At 61.6% G+C, this 10,704-nt stretch overlaps 1 protein-coding gene across 3 annotated transcripts; it reads left to right on the top strand.

Moving 5' to 3' along the window:
* Positions 1-3,748: 3,748 nt before the first annotated feature.
* Positions 3,749-9,963, top strand: LOC135325583 (NACHT, LRR and PYD domains-containing protein 1b allele 2-like). Of its 3 annotated transcripts, none has more exons than XM_064503683.1 (16): positions 3,749-3,806; positions 4,069-4,152; positions 4,260-4,345; positions 4,766-4,966; positions 5,117-5,170; positions 5,430-5,486; positions 5,580-5,633; positions 5,982-6,043; positions 6,489-6,550; positions 6,786-7,009; positions 7,159-7,415; positions 7,562-7,687; positions 8,381-8,522; positions 8,965-9,045; positions 9,261-9,308; positions 9,441-9,963. In XM_064503683.1, the coding sequence occupies exons 4-16, from the start codon at positions 4,963-4,965 to the stop codon at positions 9,692-9,694; spliced, it is 1,425 nt and encodes a 474-aa protein (XP_064359753.1). In that variant the 5' UTR covers positions 3,749-3,806; positions 4,069-4,152; positions 4,260-4,345; positions 4,766-4,962; the 3' UTR covers positions 9,695-9,963. The 3 variants fall into 3 exon arrangements, with proteins under 3 accessions (XP_064359753.1, XP_064359751.1, XP_064359752.1); XM_064503681.1 differs by having other exon boundaries at positions 8,381-8,678; XM_064503682.1 differs by lacking the exon at positions 4,766-4,966 and having other exon boundaries at positions 8,381-8,678.
* Positions 9,964-10,704: the final 741 nt, after the last annotated feature.

Genomic DNA, 10,704 nt, shown 5'->3' with positions numbered 1-10,704 from the left:
GCATCTGGGGGGGGCCCGGACGCCTGGGTCCCCTGGGGGATGGGGGGGGCAGGGAAGCCCGGATGCCTGGGCCCCCTGAGGGGGGGAGGGGATGGGGGTTCCCTGGGCACCTTGGGGGGGGGTCTGGGACGCCTGGGTCCCCTGGGGGGGGGTCCCGGACGCCTGGGTCCCTGGGGGGGACAGACAGGGATCCCCATGGCATCTGGGGGGGGCCCGGACGCCTGGGTCCCCTGGGGGATGGGGGGGGCGGGGAGCCCGGATGCCTGGGCCCCCTGAGGGGGGAGGGGATGGGGGTTCCCTGGGCACCTTGGGGGGGGGGTCCGGGACGCCTGGGTCCCCTGGGGGGGGGGACGGGGGTCACCTGGATGCCTGGGTCCCTGGGGGGGACAGACAGGGATCCCCATGGCATCTGGGGGGGGGCCCGGACGCCTGGGTCCCCTGGGGGATGGGGGGGGGCAGGGGAGCCCGGATGCCTGGGCCCCCTGAGGGGGGAGGGGATGGGGGTTCCCTGGGCACCTTGGGGGGGGGGTCCGGGACGCCTGGGTCCCCTGGGGGGGGGGACGGGGCCACATGGCCCCACCGCCCCCCCCAGAAACGTGTGCCCCCCCCCCCCCGGCCTCGCCGTGCTGCTGCCTCGCACACGCGTGTGCCGCCGGGCGGCCGTGGGGCTGGTGTGGGGCCCTGCCGTGGGGCTGCCGTGTGGGGGGGGCAGGGCTGTGGGGCACCGCTGTGGGGCTGATGTGGGGCTGGGCTGTGCGTGGGGCTGGTGCGGGGCCCTGCTGTGGGGCCCTGCCATGGGGCAGTGCTGTGGGGCAGCGCCGTGGGGCTGGTGCGTGGGGGGGGGGCAATGCCGTGGGGCAGTGCCGTGGGGCTGCCGTGTGCGGGGGGCTGCTGTGGGGCTGCCGTGGGGCAGCGCTGTGGGGCTGGTGTGTGCGTGGGGCTGCCATAGGGTGGCCATGGGGCCCTGCTGTGGGGCGGCCGTGGGGCAGTGCTGTGGGGCTGCCGTGGGGCTGCGTGTGCGTGGGGCTGCCATAGGGTGCCCATGGGGCCTTGCTGTGGGGCTGCCGTGGGGCTGGCGTGTGCGTGGGGCAGCGTCGTGGGGCTGATGGGGGGCTGCCGTGGGGCTCTGCCGTGGGGCAGTGCCGTGGGGCTGCTGTGGGGCCCTGCCGTGGGGCTGGCGTGTGCGTGGGGCAGCGCCGTGGGGCTGATGGGGGGCTGCCGTGGGGCTCTGCCATGGGGCTGCTGTGGAGCTGCCATGGGGTGGCCGTGGGGTGGCCGTGGGGCTGCCATGGGGCTCTGCCGTGGGGCAGTGCCGTGGGGCTGCTGTGGGGCCCTGCCGTGGGGCTGGCGTGTGCGTGGGGCAGCGCCGTGGGGTTGATGGGGGGCTGCCGTGGGGCTCTGCCATGGGGCTGCTGTGGAGCTGCCATGGGGCTGCCGTGGGGTGGCCATGGGGCTGCCATGGGGCTCTGCCGTGGGGCAGTGCTGTTGGGCTGCTGTGGGGCCCTGCCGTGGGGCTGGCGTGTGCGTGGGGCAGCGCCGTGGGGCTGATGGGGGGCTGCCGTGGGGCGGCCGTGGGGCTGCTGTGGAGCTGCCATGGGGTGGCCGTGGGGTGGCCGTGGGGCTCTGCCATGGGGCTGCTGTGGAGCTGCCATGGGGTGGCCGTGGGGTGGCCGTGGGGCTGCCGTGGGGCCCTGCCGTGGGGCAGTGCCGTGGGGCTGCTGTTGGGCCCTGCCGTGGGGCTGGCACGTGCGTGGGGCAGCGCCGTGGGGCTGATGGGGGGCTGCCGTGGGGCTCTGCCATGGGGCTGCCGTGGGGCTCAGCCGTGGGGCAGCCGTGGGGCAGCGTCCTGGGGCTGATGGGGGGCTGCCGTGGGGCTCTGCCATGGGGCTGCCGTGGGGCTCAGCCGTGGGGCAGCCGTGGGGCAGCCGTGGGGCTGCGTGTGCCCCCCCCAGCGGCCGCCGGGTTCCGGTTCTGGTGGGAGCGAAAGCGAAAGCGGCTCCAAGCGACAGCGGCTCCGGGGCGGCAGCAACGAGGGTGCGACGGGGGGGGGGGGGGCGAGGGACGGGGGGACGGGGGGTGCGAGGGACCCGGGGGTGCGAGGGATGGGGTGATGGGGGTGCGGGGGCTGAGGGTGCGAGGGACGAGGTGACGGGGTGACGGCTGCGCGAGGGCCCTGGGTGTGCGAGGGACGGAGGTGACGGGGATGCGAGGGACGGGGTGACGTGGTGCCCGAGGGACAGGGGTGCAAGGGACGGGGTTGAGGGTGTGCGAGGGATTGGGGTGTGCGAGGGATGGGGGTGACGGGTGTGCAAGGGACGGGGGTGCGAGGGACGGAGTGATGGGTGTGCGAGGGACGTGGGTGCGAGGGACGGGGGTGACGGGTGTGCAAGGGATTGGGGTGTGCGAGGGACGGGGTGACGGGTGTGCGAGGGACTAGGGGTGCGAGGGACGGGGGTGCGAGGGACGAGGTGTGCGAGGGACAGGGGTGTGCGAGGGACGGGGTTGAGGGTGTGCGAGGGATGGGTGTGCAAGGGATGGGGGTGTGCGAGGGACCGGGGGTGCGAGGGACGGCTGTGCGAGGGATGGGGGTGACAGCTGTGCGAGGGACGGGGTGTGCGAGGGACGGGGGTGCAGGAGATATGGGTGTGCAAGGGATTGGGGTGTGCGAGGGCCAGGGGTGTGCAGGGGACTGAGGTGTGTGGAAGTGATTGGGGTGTGCGAGGGATGGGGTGTGCGAGGGACGGGGGTGCGCGAGGGATTGGGGTACACTAGGGACAGGGTGTGCAAGGCATGGGGGTGTGAGGAGTTGGGGTGTGCGAGGGACGGGGTACATGAGGAACGAGGTGTGCGAGGGATGGGGTACGCCAGGAACGGGCGTGCGAGGGATGGGGGTGCAAGGGTTTGGGGTACACTAGCGATGGGGTGTGCGAGGGACGGGGGTGCAAGGGACGGGGTACGTGAGGAACGGGTGTGCGAGGGACGGGTGTGCAAGGGACAGGGGTGCACGAGTGACTGGCGTACACTAGGGACAGGGTGTGCGAGGGATGGGGGTGTGCGAGGGATGGGTGTGCGAGGGACAGGGTACGCGAGGTACGGGTGTGCGAGGGCCGGGTGTGCGAGGTCTGGGGTTGTGCAAGCAGTGCACTGCCCTCTTCAGCATTTGGGTGGAAATGGCCTCGTTTGACCTCCCTGGTGGCCCCGACCTCCCCCAGCTTTTGGGGTGGGAATGGCCTTTTCCGTCTCCCTGGTGACATTGACTCCATCGACTTTTGGGGTGGGCTTGACCTCATCCAGCCTTCTAGGTGGGCTTGATCCCATCCAGCCTTCTAGGTGGGCTTGATCTCATCCAGCCTTCTAGGTGGCCTTGATCCCATCCAGCCTTCTAGGTGGCCTTGATCCCATCCAGCCTTCTAGGTGGGCTTGACCTCATTCAACCTTCTAGGTAAACTTGATCTCATCCAGCCTTCAAGGTGGGCTTGATCTCATCCAGCCTTCAAGGTGGGCTTGATCTCATCCAGCCTTCTAGGTGGGCTTGACCTCATTCAACCTTCTAGGTGGCCTTGATCTCATCCAGTCTTCTAGGTGGGCTTGATCTCATCCAGCCTTCAAGGTGGGCTTGATCTCATCCAGCCTTCTAGGTGGGCTTGACCTCATTCAACCTTCTAGGTGGGCTTGATCCCATCCAGCCTTCTAGGTGGGCTTGATCCCATCCAGCTTTTGGGCCGGGACTGAGCTTTTCTAATTTGCCAGGTGGGATTGATCTCGGCCAGCTTTTGTGGTGGGATCGACCTTTTCCAGCCTTCCGGGTGAGTTTCAGCTCCTGCAGCTCTCCAGTTGGGATTGACTCCTCCTGATTTTCCCGGTTGGATTGTCCTTGTCCTGTTTTCTGGGTGGGATTGACCTTCTCTGACTTGCCTGGGGGGATTCAGCTTTTCCAGTGTTCTTGGTGGGATTCAGCTTGTCCAGCCTTCAGGGTGGGATTGATATCATCCAACCTTTGCGGTGGGATTGACCTCCTGCAACTTTTGGAGTGGGATTGACCTCATCCAACCTCCTCTGTCTTTCCAGGTGAGATCTTCCTTCTCCTCTGGCTCTCCAGGTGGGATTTGGCTTCTTCAGCTCTCCTGGTGGGATTCACACCTGTTCTTCCAGGTGGGATTTATCTCCTCCTCCAACTCTCCAGGTGGGATTTGCCTTTTCTAACCCTCCTGGTAGGATTCATATTTGATTTCTCAGGTGAGATTTTCCTTCTCTTCCAGTTCTCCTGGGGGGATTCATCTCCAACTCTCCTGGTGGGATTCAGACTTGATTTTTTAGGTCGCGTTTATCATCTTCAACTCTTCAGGTAGGATTTACCCTCTCCAAGTTTCTGGGTAGGTTTTATCTCCTCCCGCTTCCCAGGGGAGATTCAGCTCCTCCAGCGCTCGTGGTGGGATTTGGCCCCTCCAACCCTTGCGGTGGGATTCAGCCCCAGCTTTAGACACCAAAACTCCTTCCAGCTCCCAGTACTGCCTCGTCCTTCCCCTTCCACTCAGTCATCTCTGTCGGGTCTTGGTGGGCTCCTCCGTTTCCGAAGTACGTGTGGTCCCTCGGACACGTGGTCCCTTGGACACATGAAGCCTCCAACACGTTGTCCCTTCAACGCGTCTCTATGGACTCTCAGCCAACAAGGATGCGATCTACCAGCTGAGTTGCTCCAAGATCATGTTTTTACTTCTTCTGGTGCTCAGTCTGGCCCCGTTTTTGGTTCTTTTTGACTCCTGAGGGTGCGGAAGAGCTGCTTGGACCCCCCTAGTTGGAGCAGCTACCTTTCTCCTCCTGGCTGTGTCCCAACAAGTGACGTCCACCTCCTTGCACGTGCGTTTTCCGAGGAACGAAACGCCCTGGAGCCGCGGCTCGGTTTGACCTAGGTCACTTGGAGAAGGAGACGGGACTTCCCATGCCGAAAGCGGGGCAGGAATAATGGGTGTGAAACCTGGTCCTCTTTCCTTGCACCCCCTCCCTGGGGTGGAGGTCGGAGGGGGGTTAGGGGTGTCCCCTTGGGTTGGGGTCCTCATCCCACGTCGCGCCGCCGGATCGGGTTTCCCACCGGTTTCCTCTCTGCGTCTCCTTCCAGAAATGAGCAGAAGCGACAAACAGTGCTTTTCTCTGGTGCCAGACAGAGAAGCAGGTTGGTCCTGTTTTCACCCTCTTGGGGACGGGGTTTTGCGGCGGTTTCAGCCGTAGCGTTGTAGGAACAATCCAACTCAGCCGGGACCTTGGGAGGTCTCTGGTCTCCAAGCAGGGTTGATCCAGCTGGGTCCTGAACCCCTCTGAGATGGCACGAAGTTGGGGAACGGGGCAGCCTGGCTCCTGCCCGCAGCTGGCAGTTTAGTGGAGAGCTGATCCGGGCTCCAGATTTTGAGGACTTTTCCCTCTTTCTCCTCCAGAAATCCACGGACAAGCTGAAGTTGCGTCCTGGATGCAGCAAGATGCGGCGCTCATGGGTGAGTGAGGTTATGCTTCGCACCTCCGCTGAGGCTCTGTGTCGCTCATCGTCTTTCTTTTGTGTCTTTTAACCTATTCTCGTGTCTCTTCAGAGATGTCCAGGTTTGGCTTTTCATCCAGCTCCGAGGAGGACTCATCTGATCCCGGTGAGTAGCGCTGAGCTTGTCCGCAGGGAGGTTTCATGGGCGTTTCAGGGGCTTCGTATCCCGTTGCTGGCGTGCTTAATTTTGCTGAAACGGGGAGCTGCCTTTCACCGAGGCTCAGCCCTGGTGGGACCAACGGCGGGACGCAACTCACCCAACCTTCAGCCGGGGGGAGGAGGATGGTCCAGGTCTGATCTTGGTTGAAATGAGGTCAAACGGGATCACGCTGTAGCGTCGCACACCGTGAGCGAGAGCGCAGCTGCTCTAGCATGCAGTTACCATTGCCTCACAACACCCTGAAGAGCCTCGAAAGCCGCCTGGGATTTATTTCTTCTGCTATTTCCGTGACAGATGTTTCCCTGGTGGCCCGACGCAGGGAGGAGGATGGCTGTGGCCGCTGTCAGAGGGACAAGGTGGGAGCTCCTTATCTCCGGCGTCCCTCTCCGTTGTCCCCAAGAGTCACCTCGCCCAGGGTTAGATGCCTGGGCAGCCCTGGCCGCATGGTGGGAGAGACGTACATCCACCTTGGGTCTCTGGGGACCTGCTGGGATGGGCTTGAGATGGGTTTTTTCATTTTTTCTGCCTGCTTTTTAATTTTTCCTGCCCGTTTGCTGAGCTGGTGATGGAGAACGGTGTAATGCATCTTCTCCGTCTGCTCTGCCTTTCTTTCCTGCGCTGAATTCTGGGGATCATCTCCGTGTGCGTGATACTCCCGCAAGGATGCAAACCACGAGGCTGGGCTTTGGTCCCTCTCACCTCCTTGGCTCCAAAACTACCAAGCTCTTCTCCCACGGCACCTCGCAGAGCTCCTGGGACATCTCTGGTGGGTGCCAAGCTAACGCTCGTTCCTCTCTCCAGTGTCTCCCAGAAGCGACTGTGCCAGAGATCATTTGGGATGAGGGTGGCAAGAAAGCCTACAGGTGAGAGGTGGTGGCTCCAAATTGGGGGCGTCTCAGGGAACATGGCCGAATGCTTGGCGGGACTGAGGTAGGAGCAGCCTGCTTGAATTTATGGTGTCTACCAGGCGGCTGCTGTTATCCGAGAGCTTCTGGCCTCTTTGGGAGGCAGGTTTTAAGCGCTGCTCGTGCAGGATGTTAACTCCATCATGGGTCCAAGCTAGACCTCCCCGATCTGGCTCTCCTCTTTGCTGCGCAGAGTTTCCCTCCCCGGTGCCGGCTCGTTCCGGTGCGCCGAGACCGATCTGTGCTTCGACGTGAAGGCGGCGGTCACCCTGAGCTACGAGTACGGCTCCTGGCAGCAGCACCTGCGGGGAGGCGACGCGAAGAGATGGACCTTCGTCGGCCCGTTGTTCAACATCCGGGCGGAGCCGGCTGGCGCCGTGGGTGCCGTCTACCTGCCACACTTCGTGTGCCTCAGAGGTGGAGCGGCTTCGTGGCATTCCCCCACCTCCTTCTCCGTCCTCCTCCTCCTCCAAAGCCGAGGTCCGGGAGTCCCCGCTCTGGGCTCACGGGTTAAACCTCGGTGGGAGCCTCCGGAGGCCAAAGGAGACCTTGTTTCCTCCCGGCAGGCCAAGGAGACACTTCCAAGATGCGAATTGGCCATTTCGTTGATGGGAAGCTGGTCCTGGAGACGCCGGCGAGGGTGAAGCCATTCCACGCGGTGCTGGAAAACGCCAGCTTCTCCTTTCTGGGGGTGCTTTGGAGGAAGATAGCTTCAATTCTCCATTTTCCTATCCACTCCCTTGTGCTGATCTACCACGCCACCAGGAAGGAACCTGTCACCCTCCATCTCTACTTGATCCCCGATGACCGCTCCATAAAGCAGGTGAGATCCCAGCAAGCACATGCCGTGCTGCAGAAGCGTCACCGCTCCTCCAAGGCTGGGCGGCGCCTGATGAGTCCGGATCTACATGTACGTCCGTGTTTGCTCATCTTTCTCTCCCGGCGCTGACCATGTTTGACTTTCTGCAGGCAATTGAAGAGACAGAGAAGAAGTCCATGTCCTACCGGGTGGATAAACCGCCTTTGACCAAACGTGTCAACTGCGGGAGGTCCTACGTTGTTTCTGGCTCCGCACCCATAGCCATACAACCCAAGGTAACTGGGATTTGGGGAAGAGCTGAGGCAGGTGGTACTTCACGTGGTAGAGCCGAGCGTTTTATGGGTGGAATAAGCCCAATCACGCGGCAAAGCGACGGTTCTTGTGCTGTTAGCAAGCCTCAACTCCTATATAAACGTCCTCAACATGAGCTGTGACCTCTAGAAAATGGCCTGTCTCTCCAATTCCTTCCTATGATCCCTTTAGGTTGGTAGAGTGTGATGGTTCTCCAACTTCTGTCGCTAAAAACGCCTCTGTCTCAGGTGGAAGAACCATCTCAGGTTGCTCCACAACCAAGGAGACTGGTTTCCGTCAAAATGTAGTTTATCCCACCCCAATATCAGTGTCTAAGGTTGGGGCAAGAGTTGCCGCCTGGAGCCTAAGCTATTTGTTTCCATGAAATATCCAAATTTTGGGGACATATGCTAAGACAAGGTTTCTTCTACTCTTCCATCTCATTCATACTCTTCCAGGATGAGCTTGACCACGATGGACAGTCATGGAGTTGCTTTCTTCTGCTCCTCCATTGAGTGGATGAGCTTGATCATGGCAGATGGTCATGGGGTTGGTTTCTTGTGCTCCTCCATCAAGCGGATGAGCTTGACCATGATGGATGGTCACAGGGTTGGTTTCTTCTGCTGTTCTGGCTATGAAAGAGCAGCTCCTGAGAGCAATTCCTGCCTTTCCACCAGATCCTGGACTTCCATCTCAGAGGGGCAGATAAGCAGCAGATCTTCAGTGAAATCTACCTTAGTGTCATGGTAGAGGAAGTCAAACTCAGCTTGAAAGACGAAGAGAGGGACAAGTGCATGTGGCACGCGGTGCTGCGAAGAGGTAGGTGTCTCGCGTCCTTTCCCCTCCAGCATGGTGAAGCTGTGAGATGTCCCAAGGAGGGAAGTCTGGTGCCCGAGTCTTTTCAGACAGAAGCAGAACCTTCAAAACGTCTTTTTCTGCTGGCTGCAGAAGAAACCGAGGGTGACGAGCTCGATCGTACGTATTTGCCGTGACGGTGTCTGAAATTAGGTTAAAGCTCCACTGCAGTGAGTTCCCAGCAAGACATACGTGTTGAACCAGGTGATGGGATCTCACCTCCCTGTCAGAGGTGCCCATCAAACATCATCTGTAGCTCCAGCAGCTCCCACGGCCAATGTGAGAGTGGTGGTGGGCCCTGATAGGGCTGTAATTAGCTTTGCTGCCACGTGATGGCACCAGCTGGCCGGGAACGGGAGCAGCCCTAGGGTGGAGGAACCCAACCTTGGTTCCTGTCCTCTTCCAGGAGACATCGCACCCAGCGGGGCGGGCGCAGATGCCCCGCGCGCCAGTTGCCGGCCCCCCAGATCGCGGCGCAGCCAGCCAGGTAGGAGGCGAAGCTGTGGGAAAAGGTCACCAAGCCAAGGTTGGGAGGTGGCCTGGGAGGCTGGGTGCTCCTGCAGGACGGAGCTTCCCGTGGAAGTGCGTCTGCTCCGTCCCTGCGTCCTCCAGCGCCCCGTTGACCACGCGGGGTTGGAGATCCCTCGTTGGGCCCCGCCATCGCTCACCCTCTCGTGTCTGCTCCGTCTTGCTCTCCCACAGGCTGGGCAGACAGAGGACAAATCCCAGGAGCCTCCGCGACGACGACAGGTGAGACCTTTGGGGGTGAAATGCCCGCCCTGAACCCCACCATCGACCTTGGCACGGCCCCGGGTCGGATGGGACCTTCTCACAGGCCTCCACTTCGGGCTAGTCCGCTGAGTTCGCTTGTGGCCTCCACAGAGAAGCACTTCCTGGATCTGCACCGAGTGGAGCTGATCAACCGCGTCGTCGAAGTGAAGGGCGTCCTGGACCTCCTGCTCGGGGATGTTCTGGACTTCGAGCAATACCAAAGGATCCTGGCGGAGAAAACGTCCCACAGCAGGATGCGCGAGCTGTTCAAGCTGATGCCGAGCTGGACTCCCTGGTGCAAGGACCGCATCTACGAGGCCCTGAAGGAGAAGCACCCACACCTCGTCGAAGATCTTGAGAAGTAACCAATGCTGCTCCTCAATACGGTCTTTCGTGGAGGAGCAAAGTCCCTCAGGCAGCTCACAAGTGACCTCACCAATGGCAGCGTCACCGCAGGATCAACGCCTTGCTGAGGACGGAAAGCACCTCTGGAGATCACCTACCCCCACCGCCTTTTTTATAGCAAGGTCACTTAGAACAGGTTGCCCAGGACCATGTGTGGTCGCATTTGGAATATCTCCAAGAATGGAGACTCCACAACCCCCCTGGGCAACCTGGTCCAGTGTTTCCATCACCCTCACAGTAAAAAATCTTATGTTTAATGGGATTTCTTGTATTTCTGTATGTTCCCGTTGCCTCTTGTCCTGTCCCTGGCTGTCACTGAGAAGAATCTGTGTCCGTCTTCTTCACCCCCTGTCCCCATCGGGCGTTTCTAGACAATGATAAGATCCCCCTGAGTCTTCTCCCCTCCAGGCTGAACAGTCTTGGCGCTCTCAGTCTCTCCTCGTATGGGAGCAGCTCCAGGCCCTTAGTCATCTCGGTGGTTGCACTTGCTCCACTAGGTCCATGTTGTACTGGTGGACCAAGCCCTGCAGGTGTGGCCTCACCAGCGCTGAGGAGAGGGGAAGCATCTCCTCCCTCGACCTGCTGGCAACGCTGCTCCTGATGCAGCCCAGGATGCCATGGGTCTTTGTGGCCACCAGAGCACGTTGCTGGTTCACCGTCAACTTGGTGCCCACCGGGTGCTTCTCTGCAAAGCTCCTTGCAGCTCAGCCAGGTTTTGGTCCACCTCCCTGGCCTCTTATCCAGCTCATGCTTCATCCATGCGTCCACGAAGACACAACGGGAGAGGCCCAGGCTGCAGAAACATTTGGTTGGACCCAGTGGCCCCTCTCTCCCCTCCTGCACCGAGCTCAGCGACGCTCCTGCTGCCTCCCCAGGCAGGTTGCTGCCTCCTGAGCACGAACGGCAGCCATGTGCCCGCTGCTGGCCTCTCCGGTGCCGAGGCACAAGTGACCTCACGAGCAGAAGCAGC

Source organism: Dromaius novaehollandiae, unplaced genomic scaffold (genome assembly GCF_036370855.1).
Source record: "Dromaius novaehollandiae isolate bDroNov1 unplaced genomic scaffold, bDroNov1.hap1 HAP1_SCAFFOLD_31, whole genome shotgun sequence".
Lineage (NCBI taxonomy): Eukaryota > Metazoa > Chordata > Aves > Casuariiformes > Dromaiidae > Dromaius > Dromaius novaehollandiae.
Note: the sequence above shows the minus strand (reverse complement) of the source record. Positions and strands in the feature narration are given on the sequence as shown.

Coding starts and splice junctions, on each gene's coding strand:
- LOC135325583 (XM_064503681.1), top strand. Junction 6,044..6,488: donor GCCGCTGTCAGAGGGACAAG/GTGGGAGCTCCT, acceptor TCCTCTCTCCAG/TGTCTCCCAGAAGCGACTGT. Junction 8,679..8,964: donor CGAGGGTGACGAGCTCGATC/GTACGTATTTGC, acceptor GTCCTCTTCCAG/GAGACATCGCACCCAGCGGG.